The sequence below is a fragment of the Cupressus sempervirens genome, chromosome 3 (assembly GCF_028749045.1).
Source record: "Cupressus sempervirens isolate cs-2001-9-10 chromosome 3, ASM2874904v1, whole genome shotgun sequence".
Classification (NCBI taxonomy): domain Eukaryota; kingdom Viridiplantae; phylum Streptophyta; class Pinopsida; order Cupressales; family Cupressaceae; genus Cupressus; species Cupressus sempervirens.
The window spans coordinates 132,936,894-132,959,228 of NC_143120.1; the positions used below are offsets into that span (position 1 = coordinate 132,936,894).

General features: G+C 30.5%; 1 protein-coding gene across 1 annotated transcript; it reads left to right on the forward strand.

Moving 5' to 3' along the window:
• The first annotated feature begins 14,309 nt into the window (after positions 1-14,309).
• Positions 14,310-17,666, forward strand: LOC149565114 (L-ascorbate peroxidase 2, cytosolic-like). The gene is made up of 10 exons (XM_089817020.1): positions 14,310-14,509; positions 14,599-14,632; positions 14,790-14,964; positions 15,213-15,278; positions 15,577-15,625; positions 15,708-15,790; positions 16,184-16,263; positions 16,412-16,514; positions 16,593-16,651; positions 17,495-17,666. Exons 1-10 carry the CDS (start codon positions 14,410-14,412, stop codon positions 17,541-17,543), a joined length of 798 nt encoding a protein of 265 aa, XP_089673146.1. The 5' UTR covers positions 14,310-14,409; the 3' UTR covers positions 17,544-17,666.
• The last annotated feature ends 4,669 nt before the right edge of the window (positions 17,667-22,335 follow it).

Genomic DNA, 22,335 nt, shown 5'->3' on the forward strand with positions numbered 1-22,335 from the left:
AAGTGAATGGCCTAAAGTCCTCTAACAAGGCTCACTTCTAACAAGGTGATTGAAATCCCTTAACCAGGTCACATTTACTAGTGTGTATTATAACCTTTAATAGGGTTGGCCTTTCATAGGGCATGACTTCAGAAGAGTGAAAAGAAGTACCATGTTACTAGTGGTTTTTCCCAAATTTGGTTTCCACATAAATCATTTTGTCAAGTGTGTTGATGAATCTATTTTTTTTCATGCTTTATATTTTTGCAAGTTGATTTGACAATAACATACAAGTTTTAGTGATTGCATAATCCAATAAGTTGCATGCACGGTTATGAATGTTTTATGGGTTCACAAAGTTGTGAAAAGTTTTATTTCTACATTTGGACCTTGGATAACTGATTCACTCCCCCCCCCGCTCAATTATTCTGAAGTATTCTAATAACATTGAGGTAAATCATTTAAGGTCAACATTGACATGACATTTAATATTTGTAGAGGTTATTATAGAGGCTATTATGCAATTTATGATGTGGATCATAGATCCTTATGAGCGGTGATCAACCAATCAGATGAACAGGTGAGAAGGGGAAGCATCCAAAAAAAAATTTATGAAAAATTTAAATAGAGAATATCAAAACCTATTTTGACATGAAATGAAAAAGAGTGAGCAAGCTATTTGTGCAATCACAAAGTAAATCAAGTCTGAAAGTGTGAACATTGTGAAGAAGGAAAAAGAGTTGAGTTTTGTTATTGCATCTAATAGAGGAAACAACCTTATCAAGAAGTGAAGGATAGTAAAGATATATCAGATTAGATTGAAGATAGGAGATCCAAAACTTTCTTTTTAGAGAAAATCAAGGATCAGGTACTGAATTAATTAACAGAGTGTTTTTAATAGACTTTTGTAAATCTATTAACTGAGTCATTACTTTATTGTAAATGTAAAATCCTCTCACAAGGTAAGACCTAAAATTATTATCAACCTTTAATAAGGCAAACCCCTCACAAGGTAGATCATTAGAAGTGATCAACATTGTAACCCTAATAGGTTAACTTTATTACTATAGCAGTGAAGATTTGTGGGTGTCATCCCTACCCTAGTTTTACCTTCACCTTAGAGAGTTTCTAGGTAACCAAATATTTGTGTTATGTTCTTTAATTTCATGCATGTGATTGATATTTTAGATCTACATGTTACCAATAAACTATTTTACAAGTTATGTTATGCATACATTAGATATGATATTGTAAATGTGGTGAATGCACTAAAGTAGTGTTAAAAGATAAAAGTGTTATAGATTTTGATTCACACCCCCCACCCTCTCAATATCTTAGTTTCCCAATTATGACCTTCAAAAATTGGCATTAGAGAAAAGGTTTTCTTGAAAAAGTCTAACAACTTGGGAGTTCAAATCTTGGAAATGGAGGATTATAAATTAGGAAAAGTTATTGACAATTAAGTGGTTGACATCTAGCTCATATTGCATCAACTTGAGGTAGCAAGATAGGAACTATAGAAATCTCTAAAAAAGAAAAAGGAGATGGTCATTCAACTAAATGAGTTGAATTAAAAAGAAGATGATACTCAAGGACTATTTGAAATTAGAAATTCAAGTGGGAGTGATGCAGCCATTGCAGATTACTAGAAAAGAACAATATCCTAAATGAAGAAGTCGGAGGACTAAAAAGAGAACATGAGATCTAATTAGTGAGGCTATGTGAAGTGACCGAACAAAAGAAGAAAGTTGAAGAAGACAATCTTTTCACTAAGGAAGACAAAAGGAAAATGACAATTAGACTTCAAGAAAGGTTATCTAATGTGCAAAAGCTTACAAACACTCAACTAGATATGATGAATCAATAAATTATTGCAAATTGGGAGTTGAACAAAAAGGACATGGAAATAGAAAATCTAAGATCACAAATGACTTATAATCACACCAAGGGTAAAGGAAAAGTAGACATTGAACAAACAAGGAAGGAGATGAAAAAAATTTGGAAGAAAAAGGTAGAAGATGGAAACAATAGAAGAAATGGAGTTGAGATCACCCAATCCAATAGAGGAGGTGATCATATCATCTCAAACTAATCAAGAAAGGTATGTGAAGAACTTCATATTTAAATGATATATCTTACATCAATTTTGAACATAAAATGAGCTAAAGTTTATATCTAGATAAGAAAATATGCATTAGAATGGATCTATGAAAAGACTAGTGCAAAAGAATCATTTATACAATTAGTGTCGAACGTCAATAAAATTATCTATATTGATTAAGAATTGCAATATGGACCAAGTGCTTTAGATGCCAAACTGGTGTATAGGCCAAGTTAGATGGAATAGACTGAGCTATATAGTGAAGACTTAGTTCAAAAGGCCCAATATTGATCAAGATAGTTGGATTCCACCTACCAGTGAACACAATATTAGAGTAAAAGGAAGTAAATATATTGAAATTTAAAGATCTTTTTCAAAACTTGCATATAGATTATGAGAGCATTGAGCAATTTGAAAAAGATATTTTAAGGTGATTAAGAGGAAAATTTGGAGCATAAGTTTGATCAAGGGAGTATTTGAGTTCTGTCAAGTTATCCAGAGAAAAGAAAACTCTCAAACCCCAATAGAGAGAAATGGAAGCTTCATTAGCCATAGAAAAGAGCCAAGGAGTATATATAAGTAACATTAAATTTGTGAGGATTGATTCTTGTCCTCTACCTAAATTTCATGCTATTCCTTGATTGCAATGAAAGGAAACTCAATGGGTGTGTTATCCTCGATAATGCCTAAAGTAATCATGATCCATGATGTATAAAGTTGTCACATGTGTAAGATTGGAGAAGCTAGGGACTATGAGATTTGAGATGGATATGAAAAATTGTGTGACAGAGGAGTTTTGAAGGATGAATTCAAAATTGTCAAGAGGAAAGGGTTAACTCATGCCCTAGATTTTCCAAGGAAATTTAAGATTGAATAGATCAAGGTTGTACTTAGCAAGATCCATGATATGAAGTTATGACTACATAATGGACCTGTTGAGATAACAAAGAAGATGATTCACAAGGTTAAATTATATCCCACTTTAGACAAGAAAAATAATATGTGATGTCTGTGTCATGAAGAAATTGAGGCCAACACAAAGGCCGAGTGGAATGGATCAGGGTTATCCATCTCTAACATCATAGATCCAATAATTGAATTCACAATAAGAGTAATTTTTCACAAATTCTATCAATCAAGAAAATTGAACAGTGTGCCATGTATGGTAGTCAACCAAGCATGAAAAATTGTTATGAAGGATCGTAAATATGATCTTTCTGAGTTGCAAAAATTATAGTTGGTAGAAAACCTGATATCTATCAGGAAGATAAGGAATTATATGTATAAGTTTGGATTGCTTATTGTGTACATTTTATTTTATGTTTAGAAGTACTTTCCTAGTATTGGCAATATTGCTTGGGAGCAAGGAAACCTAGTGACAAGACAAATTAGTGAATACATAACTCAATTAGGAGAAAATTTTGAAAATGTCATGGACACATATTTTGAAGAATTCAAATAGAGAATGAAAATGAGGATGAGAATACCAGAAGATTTGGTAATGAAATACTATAGTTATATATTCCTTTTAGTGGCTATAGATAACACTTTTGCATGGTAAGTAAAGCTAAGGAAATCATGGGTAAAAATATTTGATTATGAAGTTGATAATGAGACAGTAAGTGCAAACAATGCTGTGTTACTCAAAGAGGAGATTGATACTAAATTAGAACCTTTTGGAAAGTATCAAGAATCTAAGAAAAAGATTACTATTTATATCAAAATAAATTCTAAGGAGAAGAAAATAAATAAAATAATTAAATATCTAGAGGAAAAACTAGGCACACAAGGAAAAGGCAAAGAACCTTTGCAGCTCACACAAGGTCTTGGAGAAGATGAAGAGAAAGATAGTGGTGATGAGTAAGAGGAATAAGGAGAAGGATATTAGGGTAAAGCCCCAATTATTGTTACACCACCAACAAAGAAGGGTAAATATATTGATCCTAAAGCAAATGAAGTTGCAAAGAAGACAATAGTGGCACCCCTCTCTCCTCCACCACCAACCAAACCAAGGATCATGGAAACAGTAGCAAGTGTCAAGCCATCTATAAAGAAAGGAGTAGTAAAGACTACTAAATCAAGTGGTTCAAGTGCAGAGAAGAAGAAATAACAAGTTTCTATGAGCCAACTGAAGAGGAGATTGATCAAGAAGAAAGAAAGTAAAGAGGAAGATGCAGAGAGAACAAAATCAGATGAACTAGCCATAGTACCTAGAAGAGAAAAAGACTATTAATGAGGTATGCATCAACCTATGAAGCTCTATAGGCTTATCCAATTTTAGATTTGTAAAATATGACACATTGGATAATGTTGATAAAGCTAAAGTAGAAGAAGCCATGGTAGATATGATGGCTAATAATAAACTAGCTCCTAATAAATTGGAGAATAAAATTCCTATTGATTTATACCATAGACTAGATAAAATATAGAAAAAGGCATCCATAGTAAAGAAATATATAAGAGAAGGCACATTAGCCTCAATACCAAATCACCGATCTCGCATCCAAATAATTATTTGGATCGCTTACGCATATTTACCAAATTTTGTATCACTTACACAATTCACACTTCATACATCCATCACATACTTCACCACAAGGAAAATAATCTTCCTTTATATCATATCCTCAAAATAATTCCTTGAGTTAGCCTTGAGGTTTTTCCAATTAATTATGATAGGACCTCATTAAGATATTACAAAATATTACATCTTTTCATAATTACAAATCAATGTTAGCTCATAGTCTTTACAAATTCTCACATGTGCAACCTGAGACCTTGTGCACTTACTAACATCATCATTAGGCTATCTACTATCATAGTCTAACTATGTTTATCTCGATTATATCATAGTTAGGAGATACATATCAATCTTTAAAAACTACTTATCAAGTACTTTGTATGCTTATTGTCTTCTATAAATCAAGCATATAGCTTGTATGTCTTTAACTCTCTTCATGTGCACTTACCCACATCATCAGGATACAGTGTAGAATACATCTTTAACTATTCTCAAACAGATCCTCAATACACAATCTGAATGACCTTATTCTCTATCTATTACTCTGTCATTCTCCATAGAAACAATACTATGTTGACATCAATGACAAACACAATCATGAATGCAACATGTCAATACTCTCTAACACTTAGGATACTCCCCCAAAGCAATACCATTAGCATTCATACTAACAAATTTTCTCTATGAGTAGTTCTTAATTTGAGCTGACTTATGCAATTAATTTGGAGCATGAATTTAATGTATGGATCTCATCTTGGGAAGTGTGAAGACCATTTTGAGGTTTTCCTTCTATTATGTAATGATCTAGAATCTTTTATAAGCCCTTTTCGCAAGTATAAGTAGGGTTTTTTAGGTTAAGTTAGGTATGTTAGAGAGTGTGAAGTTGAGGGAACTAGAAGTCCCAATTAAGGACCTATGAAAGTTCTAAGTATGAAATTTTTAAATATTGGTCATAACCTAGAAGGCCTTATAGCTAGGCATGTATATTGATAATTGGATGAATCAATAAATTAATTGATGTTCCTTCTCTTCTTGGTGTTGTTCTATGTGTTTTTTTCTTCCATTGTGATTACTCAGCAAGGTGCTTGGATAGTTAGGTGTGCCTTTGGCCCTAGATTTTAAACCCTCCTTGTGTCATGACATCAATGAAAAAACTTGTCAGGAATACAACATGTATACTACCTATATCAGCCACCCCAAGTGCCAACAATCTCTCCTAATCACAATGAATCTAGTTGTATGAATGAGACCAAAATTAAATTTTAGGTTGTCTTCAAGAACTTCTTTTTCTATAGGCTCATGTCAAGTTCACCAAATGTATGTAGGAACAATCTAGACATAGGCTCAAGCAAAGAGATTAGTAGCACCAAAATCAATCTAATAAACTACTAGTCAATATATATAAATGGTACAAAATAACAAAATATAAACATAATCAATTTGAAATGAAAGAAATCAAATCAATACAATCCTATGGTCAACTTATTCTATTACCTCTTTGCACTTTTTTGAAGCATAAGAATGTGGTTCTTAGCATTGCATTCGACAACACTTTGACCCATATTAAAGAATTAAAATCTGAATATGACTTTAATGCTAAAATGATATATTAAAAAAATATAAATGAGTTAAAATTCAAAGTTGGAATCCTTCTTATGAGAATGAGTAGATTTTATATAGATATTCAAGATTGGAAGGATAGTAAAGATAATCATGAACTGGAAGATTTGGGGTAATCTTCTAGAAATGAAGATTTGTTTCCAAATTGATCTAAAAAAAAAGACTCAAATTGGGAAATAGGGGAGAAGATAAGACTCAAATTTATTTATTTTCAAAGATATGAGAAAAGATTGATTTTTTAATTTTTTAATATTTTTTATTTTTAGGATATTTTTGAATTTTGAGAACTCATGAATTCTAATTTTTCAATTTATGAGGGGTTTTTTGAAAGACAAATGGCCAAGGACCTACATTATATCGCATAAATATGATGAAAAATAGAGATATAGAAAGATTAGAGGGGAGATAGGAAGCATCCCCAAAGAAGAATTAATAGAATGATACTAAGTGTATACTTCTAGAAAGAAAAAATAATGTATGTATGTATGCATGTATATATATATATATATATATATATATATACATACATACATATGTGTATGTGTGTGTGCACACGTGTCTATATCTATGTTTGTTTGTGTGTATACATGTGTGTGTGTGTGTGTGTGTGTGTGTGTATGAATGTATGTATATATATATATTTGTGTGCATATATGTATATGTATATATATGTATGTATGTATGTATGTATGTATGTATGTATGTATGTATGTATGCATGTATGTATGTATGTATGCGTGTGTGTGTGTGTATCTATGTGTATTTATGTATATATTTATGTGTATATATAGGTATGTATGTATATATGTCTATGTGTGTAATACTACCATTGTCATGTAGAGGAGGAAGTTGCTTCTAAATTAGTTTCATCCAAACTTGACCTACTTCTAAATTAGTTTCAACCAAACTATGGATTTATATGTTTATAATCTTGAGTACTTCATAAACTTGATTTTTAAAAAAAATTCAGGCTTTAGAATTAAAATTGAATTAAAAATGAAAATGTTGAAAGTAAATTGAAATGTGAATAAAATTAAGTAAAGTTATAATTAGAATTAATCTAATTTGGAGGAATTCATTGATTAACTTACATAATTAAAAGTAGTTATTTAAACTATGGGACTTTCCATAATTTAAGTTAATTAATTGATAAAGATAAACTAGCTAAAAGGAAAATCAGTTATCTAATTAATATTAAGGGGTTGATTAAATGATGAAAATATTAGGCTACAGAAGAGATCAGATGATTAATTAAATCATTAAAAAAAAAATTAATTAGTGGAGAGATAATGTGAGCTCGCAAGACTAACCAATTGGATGTCTACATTTTTTCCTTGTTGATACATTGTAATCTCTAGTATTATGTCAAAGAATATATGATTAGATCCTACACTAACTTTCCCTAACAATAGTAGGTGTATTTTATGTGCCCTCAAGAAATTAAGCAACAATGTACCAAATGAGTATCAATTTTTGAAATCATTCTACTTCACTATTTACTTTAATTACCCTTAGGAGATTCATCATCCTTACTTGACTTAACACTAGTGACTGTAGGTTTACATATTGGTTTATCATTTTTCATCCCAACCATTTTAGTATTTCCTTTGTAGACTTTGATTGTAAAACAAAGATACCTTTACTTTTTTTATTAAATTGTATGTCCAAAAAGAAATTCACTTTTCCAACCATGTATGTTTAAAATTATTTTAGTTTAATATTTTATTATGTTTTACTATATTTATTTGTTTAAATTTTAGTTCTTATTAAGATGTCCCCAAGGGTTACCTTAGATACCCCTTTGTGTCCCAACCCACTTAGAGAGACACTCCACTTCAATACTCATTAAACACAAAATGGTCATCTCATTACAAAAATAAGGTAAAGTAAAAACAAATGCAAAAAAAACAAAAGGAAAATAAAGACTCCAAGCCATAAAACAATAAGAGGTAGAATGAGCTCGATTCATCTCAAACCAAGAATATGAGTGCCTTGAGATCCTATCAAATAGGTATGGCTTAACCATGCTCGAAGAATAAGTCTCAACACCATACATCCACACACCAAAAATGATCTCAACATAAGCATGTGGTGAATTAATAAGAAAGGAAATTAAAAGAGCTATAAATGCAAGGCCATGAAAATTTCATGGTTTTAGCTTCCTTTGTAAATTAAGAAGAGCCAAATTGGTTTCAACCAAGATTACATGTCATTCAAAATCCTACCAATAAACATGATAATCAATGTTAATGATGTGAACTTAATATTGATATTCATAAAATTATAATTACAAAATTAACAATGCAAAGACACTCCATTCAAAAAAAAGGCAAAAACATGTGCATAGAAGCACATGTGCATGACTCAAATTATGAGGAGATGAACTTGAATCCTCTTACAAATGAAATTACATATACTAAATTTGTTACTTCACATAATAATCACTCATCATAAAATGAAAACCCAACCTTTTACACAATTCACCCTAGATCAAAAATTACTCCCAAGCTAATTCTACATTGTCATGTGGGAAAAACTTTGGAAATGGAAGTTCAAAACTACGAAAAGTAAATATTCTCTTTGGGTTCCTAGGTGCACGTACTATTAAAAATTGGAAGCACTCCAATTTAATTGAGATTTTAGCATTTGTTTAATGTGTGATCATCATATCCTTGCATTTGTCCTCCTTTGTTCCCATTTCTTCTCCTTTCTCCTTAGTGGAATTAGGGTTAGACCTAATTGATCCTATGTAAAGATCCTATTTCCATTGCATAAATATTGAGGTAAGGTATAACAAGCTAGGTCCTCCATTTCCTTCATCTAATCACTCATAATCTATTTTCCACACTATAACAGCTATATCATGAGTTCTACACCTGATTTCTAAGATCTAGGACCTATTTTGAGGCCCTGAGGGAATTGCAAAGGTTTTGGGCCTTGGTTGACAAGGATGCAATGCACCCCTTCCCAATCAAGGATACCATGTTCCATGCTAGGAAAATCAAGGACATTGTGCATCCCTTCTTGGACCCTATTTTGGGTTCATTGCCTAAGTCATGTATCTAGATTGTTCTAAGGTATTAACTTTTAGGCAAGTCAACCTATAGGAGTCAATCAATTTTGAGCCCTTTATAAACCCCTCCATTTTCCACATTTCTCATCCATAAAGTTCATGGTCAAGAACTTGCACACTAGCAGTCAAGGATTCAAGTCTTCAAGAATTTTTTAAGAAAATTCCTCCATTGAAGATCAAGGATTCAAGCATTCAAGGAATTGAAGAAAATTATCTTCAAGATCTCCCTCAATCCATTCAAGAATTTTTATTGGATTTTCTACATCTATCCATATGAATGCTTGATCCAATTGAATTGGTAAAGTGAGCCCATTACACTTGATTTGAGACATCCTACTATTGTAAGGAGAATTCATACATTGAGTTCACATTTTTGCAATTCAATTATTTCAATTCAAGGGAAATTCCTAAGCTAGGGTTTAACCAAGGAAATCCCCCCATCAACAATAAAAGCCTTTTTATAGAAAATTTTAGATCTCATATTGGCAAATAGGTTAAAGATTTAGATACCATTTTTTTCTTTCTTCAAAACTAGGAAATCAAAATCAAGATTATATATAGTTTAGCAAAGCCACAGAGTTCACTTTTGTTGAGAAAGGATACAAAGGTCACCATCCTAAGAGGAAGTCACCCTTGCTAGATTGCTAAATGATTTTATGGTTTTTCAAACTTTAGCATCTCATGCCTAGATCATGTGTTATTTGTTAGTTTGGAACAACACAAGAAGCATAAAAACAAATCTGAAAGGTGAGCATTCTATCCTCTTTTTCATTTTATCATATTTACTTATTACATTTATAAATCTTTCCCTAACTCTCATTATAACAAGAGCTTCCAAGGACTTTTATATATTTCCCTTATTCTACCCACTAAATCTAGCTAGCATTGGTGATCCTTTCTTACTTGGCTAGCACTAATATTTCTAGACATATCTAGTCTTTTAGAATTTGGATTGAAAGTATCAAATTTATTGACTTCCTCTTTGGGTTGTGTAAGTGTATTTCTATGATGAACTTAAGGTTTGATTCACATTCCCCCTTAGCATTACCCAACACTACAAAACCATACTCAAAACCAAAATTCATCCAATCTACAAATTGTTTGATAAAATAACATCATTTCATACTAAATTTGAATTTTCAAATACATAAACCCAATCTAGCATCAATTCAATCCAAATATGTGGGAGATATTTTAAATCTCGACCCACAAGATAATTGTAATACACAAAAACCTAAGAAACAAAGAATAAGGATAGATGTGAGAGTTCCTACCTCACCAAAGATGAAGAAAACCCAATTGAAAGAAGAAAAATTGAAATCTCATGAAATCAAATGAAATGTTAAATAGAGAAATTTTAACATGGGTCCATAGAGCCAATTCCCTCAAAAATTCACTCCCTACAATAAAAATATTGAATTCACACAAGAAGGTTTTTCCATTTTTGGTGTTAAGAAATTGCATACGTGTGGAAAATGGAAGTTCTATTTTTTCGTTATATAGCCACTTGTTCTACTCAAAGTGAAAGCACTTATATAAAAGCACTAAGAAAATAATTTAATACCGAAAATAAATAACTTGCAACTTAATAAGAATTACATTAAATAAATCCCAATTAAATGGAATGCCACTATGGTATTAAAACTACTTTAAAAAAATCATGAATAATATTCAAAATCAATATTTGACCCTAACTCATTATGACAACTTTGGATATGGACTATCATGCATGAACATATACTACTATGTCATATTTATGTAAGTAGGTCCAAACTTTACCTACATGGTAACTATATAGGTGTAATTATAAGAAAATATAGATACATTGTATATACAAGGATGATTTTATCTAGAATCATGAATGGGAAATGTAACTATCTCATGTCTCATTGTTAAGGGTAATACATGCTCAAACCTATGGATCTAGGTGAAGTTAGCACATTTGATACTTGTTTACTAAAACATGTACACATCAAATGTAGCTACTCAAAGTTTAAATAGTCAAAGAATATATATATATACATATACATATACATATACATATACATATATACATACATATACATACATACATACATACATACATACATACATACATACATACATACATACATACATACATACATACATACATACATACATATATATATATATATATATATATATATAAAGTGTAACTAATTAAAGGACATTTTAACAACATAATCATTCTTATGTATACGAATGCTATAAAACCATTAATTTAATAATTAACCCTTAATAAATATTATATTTAAATTAAAGCATTAAATAATATTTTAGAAAATTTAGAGCATATACCATTTAAAACCCCAACTCAAATAGTAACTAAGCATAGTAAAGCATAACAAAATAGTGATCATTGACACATACATTAGTGAATTAGTAATAACATCAAGATAACATAATCATACGTGACCATCAAATACAAGATAAACTAGATATCATCATATAGCATCATGTCAGCTCACAATAGGATCATTGTCGCTAAAAGAACAATTATAACCTATCATCTTATTAGCATTTTGGCTAAGGTTAGTTGATAAGTGTTATCATTAATGGAAACATTATGATGTGTTAAGGCTGCCAAAGATAAGTGTTAAGTTCAGTATTAGTAACATAGAAAATTGTCTAAGTATGAAGCATTAATGAAGTACAAAGTTCGACTAATTTATTTCATGAGGTTAACAAGGAGAAGATATAATCTTATGGGCTTGGAGGAAGTTATATTGGACACCATAGGAGATATATTTAAGGCTACTAAACATAATGATAAAATTTTCATATGTTTAGATAAGATTTTCTAGTGACATGTTTAACTTCATAGGAATAGAGTAGTCACTAAAATATTGTCAATTTAGCCAAGGAATTTAGTTGATTTATCAAATCAAGAATTTTATAAGGTAGAGATGACATCCTAGATGTTAACCCTCACATCATAGATTACAATTTTGAGTTTCGATAAAGTGAAGAAGAGTAAGGTCGATAGTTTATAGATTTCAGTATAGAGGAAAGAAACTTTTGATCAAAAAATGAAGGCAATTGTATTGCATGATATGATTGACTTATGCATGCTTTATTGGTATTGTATACATGTGAGTGTGACATCTATAGTAGAGTAGGGTAGTAATATGAATGTTTTGATGCAAGGAACTACAAGAAATTGATCAGATGTTGAAGATATTAGCACATTCAAGGTTTTGGTATTCATCTATATAACTTGTAAAGTTGTATATGTTTGTATGAGTAGTGAGCTCATCTTTTGTATTTTAATTATAACTCCTAATAGGGTTAAGGCTTCTAACAAGGACATAGACACTCTATGTGCATGTAATAGAATCATAACATGGTCAATATCTTTCACAAGATACTTTGGATTAGTGGATCATTTTGTGGATACCATCCCTACCATGGTTTTCCCTTGGTTAGGGTTTCCCTAGTTAACAGAATATGGTGTTATGAGTTTCCTTATGTTATGGATGTTATTACTTTTTAGTTTACCCATTTATGCAATTTTAAAGTTGGCAATTGACATCCATAGTTGGGCAAAAATTTGTTAGCACATATACGTTACTAGTGCTATCAATAACAACAAAATGATATACTTTAACCAAGTAGATCTCTTTATTCTCCATCAAATCATAACATACGAATAACCACAAAAACACATATAAAAGTCTAACTTAGACTAAAATAAGCCAATATTAGATGCAAACCAAGGGAGACACTATATGTGGTCTTTTAGTGGTTATAAATCATGGAATGCACCATCCATTAACTTTGTGCTACCTTCATCAAAGAGACCACATAGAAAAGAAACTACTATACAAGAAGTTTGATTTTATTATGTTTAGCATTAGAACATAATAAAGTGACTCATAAAATCAATACATTTTGTTTATTATAATTAAGTCATCCTTATAGGCTAGAGGCTTGGCTTATGGGTGAGAGTTTCCTATGGTAAAGAAAAAGATCACAAGATCTAGTCTCCTTAGACTAGTGTATTTAGTTAAAAAAAATAGAGTTGATTTTTAAAATTAAATTTAAATAAATTATTATATTAAATGACTTTCAAAATATCACTCACCTACTCCAAAATAATTATGACCAACTCATTTATCATAGTAGTGAATTATTTACCAGCCATAATATCAAACATTATAATCTTACATTATTTTTTTTAAAACCATCTATTTTAACAATTGTATGTATATTATAATCATTGATACTTTGTTACTAAAGTAAAAATTATGAGTTCACAGAAAACAAATTGCCTTCCAAGTATCAGATGAATGAGTTCCATATCATCTTCCTACATTTGCTAATTAATCGGAATATAAGAGAAGACATATCAAGGATATTGCTGAATTCTTTTGAACGATTTGTGAGAGACTTTATGAAGATTTTATGAGCGCAGTTATTGATATGAACAGATTTATACATAGTATTTGAGCATATTTATATGGTGGATTAATACATAGTATATTCCAGTAAACACATGAGCAGATTAATGAGTAGATACTGTGAAGGGATTGCGAGCAGATTTATAAAGTATTTGGAGCTGATTTGTAATGAAGAATGTATGAATTCTTAAGCAAATTTGCTGAAGAAGTTAAATCATATAATCATGAAATCTATTATTCAAGGAATCAACCACATGGGTTAAAAGCAGTCAAGGCATTCATGTATTAATTGTCTAAAGAGTTAACCACATGAGTTAGAAGCATTCAAATCATTCATGTATTATTTTTGTAAGGAATTAATCACATGGATTACTGGCATTCAAGGCATTCACATTTTGTGTTTATTTGTGTAAGATACGTATTACTAGAAGAGTCAACGCAATGGAAAAAGGAAGAATCTATAAGTGATGGAAGAATGGGATCTCTTGCTTTAGAACTTATTCTAAAGTTAAAGAGAAGAAGAAGAAGAACAGAATCTCTTGCTTTAGCAATTTATTTCTTTTAAAAGGAATAAAATCTCTTGCTTTAGTATTTATCATTAAGAGGAGGATAAGTTCTTGTTCTATGCTTCATTCTAGCCCTAGAATGAGAACTATATATAAGAGATTACACTGAAAATTTTGTGCATACAATCATGTTTTCACAATTGAAGTCATTTGTGTATCCTGAAGTCTCCCAAGACTACAAATCAGCTGTGGAAAGTTGTAGAAGAAAATTGCGTGGATTAATACAAGGTAAGCATATGCACAAGGCTATTAATTTCCTCAGATTTTTTCTTCTTATTGCATAATAAGACATCTTATTAGTTAATTTTCCATTGCAGAAAAACAATGTGCTCCTCTAGTTTTACGCTTAGCGTAAGCTTTCTAAATCCTACTCCATATAGCTAATCTCATTTCTAAATAGTTAGACTCAAACCCATGATTAATGGACCATTATGAATTCTTTTTTCTCTTCATCATAGTTTTTTATATGTTCAGACAAGGTGTATTTCAAAGTTTAGTTGATAAATAGGTGGCATTCTGCTGGGACTTATGACATTAAGACCAAAAGTGGAGGGCCTTTTGGAACAATCAGGAACAAGGAGGAGTTATCTCATAGTGCTAACGCAGGACTTGATAATGCAGTGAAGTTGTTGGAGCCTATCAAACAGCAGTTCCCTTCTATTAGTTATGCGGATTTTTATCAGGTTTATGTTAAAACAATCTTCAAAATTATACATCTTTTTCTCTGTAACTATCAATGGGTTTTTACTAAATTAGATTATGTAGATTTGAGTCCAACAAATTTTATAATGGATTACTAAACTTGATAATAAGAGATTGCATAAGTTTTTTTTTGTTGCCAATCTTTTAAATCCAACGTCAAGAAAAGAAAATTGTTTATCTTCTTTTAATTTGTGTGGCAAAAATAGATGTAAGATTATTGTTATTACAGTTAGCAGGTGTTGTAGCTGTTGAAATAACAGGAGGACCTTCAATACCTTTCCATCCTGGAAGAGAGGTAATTGTATTTCGTCTAGCTTTTCTAACATCTTAAACATGATTGCTTATTTGGGTATGTATTGGGTGAGGTTATATAGAAAGAGGTATGAAGTAGGCAATAAAAGTGTCATTCAATACATAAATTGTTATAATTTTTCATAGGCTTGCTCATTTTTTATTTTAATGTTTAGTATGGTATGATATTAATGTTTGAATTATGTTGTAACTTGATCATATATTTCTTCATATCTCTCACTTAAATTTTCTTGATTTAGCATTACATCTTAAATAGTACTCAATTTTAATGTATGATACAGGATAAATATGAAAGTCCTGAAGAAGGCAGATTGCCTGGAGCTACTGGAGGTAAAGAAATTAATGGGGTTTTTGCTGAGATTCGTTTTGAGTAGTAGCTAATTTATGTAGGGTATGTTGATGATGAACACAGGTTCAGAACATCTCAGAACAATTTTTCATAGAATGGGGTTGGAAGATAAGGACATTGTAGCATTATCTGGAGCTCATACATTGGTAATATTTTATCTTTTTATATTTTATATAAAGCATTAACATAATTTTATTGAGATTTGTACAGTTTTCAATTAATTCAATTTTTTTTTTTTTTTAAATCATTTTTTTTTAAAACCAATTAAATATATGTTATTTAATATTTTATTGAAAATAATTTTAAACTTGAAATAAAAAATAATTCAATTTACATAATTTAAAAAATAAGTCAAAAAATAATAATTTCTTTAATATTTCAAAATCATTATTTTAATTACATAAAGTTAATTTTAATGAAATTAACCAATTTTTTTGGTGAGTGTCATTTTGCCAATAAAACATATGAATTATTTTATCTATTAATGTTTTAAAATATACATCTGCTTATATTTTAATTATATTAAATTATCATAACAGGGAAGATGCCACAAGGAAAGGTCCGGATATGAAGGTCCGTGGACCAAAAATCCATTGATATTTGACAACTCCTATTTCAAGTAAGGCTTAATATTTAATGTTCTACTTTAAAATTTGTATTATTAATTTATGTGATTATTTCTATTTTACAATTGCTCTATAAAATCTTAAGTAGTTTTTATTAATACATTATGGACTAAACTCATATTAACCATGAATGGTGATCAGAGAACTAATAGCGAGTGAAAGTAAAGAATTGGTTCAACTCCCTTCAGACAAAGCTCTTTTACAAGACCCCATATTTAGTAAATATGTCCATCTATATGCCAAGGTACTCATTACTCATCAAACTATGTGAAATCAAAATTTTATGTAGACTTACAAAAATCACATTCTCCTATTGGTGCAGGATGAGAATGCATTCTTTATTGACTATGCAAAGGCCCATCTCAAGCTCTCAGAATTAGGGTAAATATAAATGTTCATAGTTGCATTTTTCAATAAATATAAAAGTTCTTTCTTAAATATTTTTAAATTTATTTTTATATAAATATTCATAAATACCATATATTTTTATAATTTGATATAAATATTTTTTAAAAATTTAAATAGTATCATTAATATAATTTCATTATTTTAAAAAAAAATGCTAATTATTGTAATGGAAAAAAATGAAAGAATGTTTTATCATGAACGTATGACTTAAAAATGTATTTGACTATCCCAATAATAAAAATTACATATCTTTTAAATCTACCTTTTTAAAAATTAAGATACATGTGTATAATATTTCATGTATTTTTTAAAATAAAAAATTAAATAAATTTATTGACATGATAAATAATATTAAAAAATATAAAAAGTTAAAAAATCTTAAATAATACAAATCAAAATTAAAATAGAATTAAAAATCTTAAATTAAAAAAAAAAAAATTTTTTTATAAAATTAACTTAAGTTACTATTATAAAAATAAAAATCTCTTCATTAAATTAAATAATCAAAATTATTATTTTTTCAATAATATTAGAATAAAATAAAATAAAATAAAATAATAATATTGATATGTTTGAAAATAGATCTAATATTAATAATAGAAATCTTAAGTTCCACTCTCACCCATTAATATATGTGATCTGATTCACTTTGTTAAAAAAATATTAATAATATAAATTATATATAAAAATATTTATTAGTCTTAACATTTGTAATTCCATTTACAATCCTATATATAATTTTTATTTTTATTTTTTAGATTAAAATATTATATGCATATTTTGAAATATTGATTGGTTAAATTACTTGTTTCTCAGGTGGAAGCGCGGCAAGAGGGGTCTAGTATCGTGTGGCATATGTTTATAGTTAAATTATTATAATTCAATTAATGTATAAATCAAATAGTTTAATAGTTTGAAGTCATTATTTATGATGTATTCATGTTAGAGCATAAATTTTCAATATCAATTGTAGTGTTTTAAGTTCTAATATTAATTTATAATTAATCTTTTTATCTTATTATTAATTTTATTACAAGATTACAATTAATTTTAAAAATTCATTATTTTTAAAGAAAATGAATGTTCAATGGTGATAAAAGTTTCAAAATAAATCACTAGAAATTATATATCTTAAATAATTAGTGAAATATAATCTAACTTTACAGTTTTTTTGGTACCAAATATACACCACAAATCATTTATTATAGTATTCTATTATTAGACAACACATTAGCTATTACTCCATAATTATGGACCTCATGGACTTGAATCTATCAAGGGCCCATGTAAATCATCACATTACTCATGTACATATACATTCCCATTCAAAGGCTTTATTGTTATGTAAATAGTGACAAAACAAGGGTGGTGTCTCACAACGAGAGCCCATAGGCATCAACAAATCTTAACATTATATTGATAGCATAAAAAAGGGTGTTTATCCTTACAAAGAAAAATAAGAAAGGTCATTCACAACAAGACTGAAAAAAGACTATAAACAACACACTAGCAGAAAAGCTTGTAGCCCACTTTAGGGAAGAGATGTAGAACTACTAGAAACACACCTTAAAAGTGGGTAGACAACACATCCACAACAGGGGGAGTTTGATGGGAAATTGAAGAAGCACATTTCCTATGATTGTGGACAACTATCTAGGAATATTGTCACTAGGATCCCCACCATAGTGGGAAGAAAATGGTTGAGTCCCCTTCTCAAAATATCAACACATAGGGTAGAGTTTTGAGAAGGTTGCACACTTAGAAAAAAATAGGAGCATAGCAAGAGTAGAAGATAGATAAGTATCCACATGGCTAGAGGGGGTCATACCAAAAATATGAGTAAGAGCCATGGGGACTAATGAAGCTAGATCTATATCAAGAGCATCATCTAGAGGGGAATCATCATTACCCTATGAATCATCATCATAAGAAGGATCCAAAGCTATATCTAGTCAAATAATTATCATTAGCATCCTTCCACCAAGTGGTAGCACCTTTATGTAATGAGAGAGAATAATTGGTTGTCAAATGACCTATAGAAAAGTGTCGATGACACAAAATGGTAGGCCCTCATAATCCACTAATTGAGTGCATGGTTTATCCCTCACTATAAGAGACACATCTCCAAGAAGAGGTGTGAAGGTATCAATGCCAACCAAAATGCATGAAAAGGTAGAGTAAGAACCATGGTGGTCATGGTATCATTCACCTATTAAAAATGGCCAATTTAATTATTGATAGCCTCAAACTAATAACTCTCTCAAAAATGAAGGGGAAGATTGGCAAGATGGACCAACACCACATGCACATTGAGTAGTTTAGTTAAATGCTTAAAGGAGTTTGCCTAGAGTTTGGTTTAAAGAGAATGATTCCCCAAAGTACACAACTTCCTCATCACCAAAATCCATCACCCATCGATCTAGATTTGGTAGAGAAGGCTAGAAGCTAGAAAATATTCCAAAGAAATTACAAAATTGATAGTATTCCACATTATCCATCATAAAAAGGCCTCAAACCACCCAAAGGACATCTAGAAAAAATGCAAAGGTTGATAATTTTCCTTGAGAGGAACAAAAATAATAGATCTAGAAATTCTAGCAAATGTTTTCCCATCATCAAGAGGTATAAAAGACCCCACTTACCCCAAGTAATGGTTACGTGTAAAAGTACTTGGCCTAGAAAGTGTATATCACATTACTAGTGCTAGAATCAATCACTTCATCTACAAATGCCACAACTACTACATTATCAAGGAGAGGAGTAGAAAATTATAGTATAGCACCTAGATAACTACTAACCAACTAGAGTCATGCAAAGGTCTCAAACCTCACAATATGTATGAGACACTCCTTTATGACCAATGATAGTTTTGAAAATATTTAATGGGAGTTTTGGATATTCATTATAGAATTGGATAGACTTGACAACATTTATTATTCTCCTAACAAGCTTCCCATTATTCAAGATACTAATTTCTCCTACACTTAGGAGTTGGCCATTTCATGCTAGCCTCCACTTTGGAAGGCTCCATTTCCAGATCTCCTTTTGATATCACAAAGCCCAAATAAACCAATTCATGTTTTTATCAATTCAATCTTATCAAAATTAATTTGTAATTTTTTCTTATGAAATCTTCTTATCTATATGTTAGTAAACCATCTAGATATACCACTACAAACTTGTCAACAGAATCCTACTAAACCTCATTAATTAAACTCGTAAAGGTGTTAGGTTCATTGGATAGGAAAAATGGCATTACAAACCACTCATAGAGACCCTAATTGGTATTGAATGTTGTTTACCACTCATCCTGCTCTCTTGTTCTAATTTGATGGTACCCACTTTTCAAATCTATCTTGGAATAATAAGAAGATCCACCTAAAGATTAGGTCTTCCATTCTAGGGATAAAGAACCTATATTTGATAGTTATTATATGATTTCCATATAATAAATGCATAACCTCCAAATTGCATCCTTTTTGGGTGCCAAAATAGTGGTAAATTCACATGGGCTAAGACTCTTTCTAATCAATACCTTGTCTAAAAAATCCTTGACCTGTTTATCCAACTTTGCATTTTTTGTGGGGTAAACTTTTATGCAACCTTATTGGTAAGTATTTCTCCTAATATGAGGTCAATTTTATGGCTTATGTCTCTAATAGGGGGTAGGGAATTAGTAACATCACCATCAATGGCATCCTTATAATTTTCAAGTAGTTCTTGACTTCTTTAGGACCTACATATCACATACTTCCTTCTTCTTTTCCTTAGATTTTATGACCAAAGAAAAACCTAATGCTTTTTCCTTCAAGATTTCTACAAATTTGATCTCTTCTACTTCCATCATACTTCCCCCAATTATTTGGTGTTCTATTATTCAACCAAAGACTAAATTTTAAACACTACCCCATCCTTTAAATAAGCATTTTTCTCCCCATCTAGATGTACTTTCCTATCAAACTAGCATGGTTTTCCAAGAAGAAGATGGAAAGAATCCATGAGTAATATATCACATAATATCCTATCCTTGTATCATCCACTATTAAATTCTACCCATGTCTACTTATTTAGAATCACATGTTTCTATTTGTTAAGCCAAGAAACTCGTTATGGTCAATTATGGGGTATTATTTCTAATTTTAATTTACTTGCAGCCCTACAAACACCATGTTATCTATAGAACTAGAATCTATAATTACTTTGCAAACCTTACCTTGTATTGTATAGTTGATTGTGAATAAAACTCTTCTTTATGGTGGTTGAGTCCTCTCCTCTTTGACAGGTTTCTTGATTAGTGTCCTTATGATCATTAGGTTTTCTCCTACCTCTAAATTCATATTCATTTTAAGAGAATTCACACTCCTAGCATCTTCTTGGGCTAGTGTGGTTCTTCTTTCACTACCATGAGAATTAGAGCCTTTTTATGGAGTACACCTATATGTAGGGTGTCCTAATTGATTGCAATTAAAGCATTTTATACTAGAAACCCTAGAATTTTTTCCCAATCCACTTTCTCCTCCTCTTCTATTTGATCTTCTTGTCATGTATCCTTCCCTTCTACTTGAGTTCCTTTCTTTCTCTCCTTGAATATACTCACCAAAGGACCCTTGGTCTGAGCTTTGTCCTCCAAAACCACCTCCAGGATTTCTTCCCCTTCCTCTACCATTATGCTCATGTCTTCTCTTAACCTTTTCTTCTACTTTTAGAGCCAACTAATAGCACTTGAGTACAATATTAGGACACAATAGGTTTAGTTCCTCCTAAATCTTTGTTCTAAGATCATTCAAATTTATGGACACCTTTAGGCATTCTTCCTTTGTTGTCCTAGATCTCATGCATAACTTATGAAACTCCTTAGTTTAGGTATTTACATACATTTTCTTATGTCTTAATTTTTCTTATTTCTATGTAATTGTACCTCATAGTTTTAAGGTACATATGTCTCCTTGATTTTGGAGACCATTCCCTTCCAAGAATTGATCATGTTTTTTTTCCTAACTTTTCCCTTTCTATTTGAACAAATCCACCATGTGGGGGATTTTCCCCTTAACTTGGACTTGACATTTTTCAACTTTTGACTCTTAGGCATTCCTTCACATTTGAAGTATTTATCTAAGGCTTCCAAACAATCCATCATGATGTCTATGTCCATCTTCCCACTACATGTGGCAAATTTATCTTTACCTTACATTTCCCTAACTCTAATGGACTTAAGGACATTTAGGAGTGGTATTTATTCTGTACGAACCTCTTCTTCATCTTCCTACTTAAGAATCTCTTCTAATCTTATTCATTCTCAAATCCTTATTCTCTCATAGACTTCTTCTCTAATACCTATTGGAAATATAATGCAAACTAGGTGACTTAGAGCAGGGGTGAATTAGGAACCACTGAAAATTCTTACACATGAACCACTTCGTTATATTTGTTTAATCTACTTAAATGCATTGTAAGAATTTTTCATAAGGAAAGATTCACCCAAGATCGTAGAACTTGAACACAAGCACAACTGTAGACCAAAAAGGAGTATGATCAATATATTAGAGTATGTCCTCATGCATTGCTTTGTATTTTATGTACAAACACACTAGGAGTGCCTATATATAAAGGCCTCTCAAGAAGCACCTAGAATGTCTCTAGAAAGAACCAGGAGATAA

Excerpts from the sequence above, each read along its gene's own strand:
- LOC149565114 (XM_089817020.1), top strand. The coding sequence starts at position 14,410 with ATGTTTTCACAATTGAAGTCATTTGTGTATCCTGAAGTCTCCCAAGAC. Across the intron at positions 14,510-14,598 it reads ATTGCGTGGATTAATACAAG|AAAAACAATGTGCTCCTCTA; the intron begins GTAAGCATATGC and ends TTTCCATTGCAG. Across the intron at positions 16,264-16,411 it reads TTTGACAACTCCTATTTCAA|AGAACTAATAGCGAGTGAAA; the intron begins GTAAGGCTTAAT and ends AATGGTGATCAG.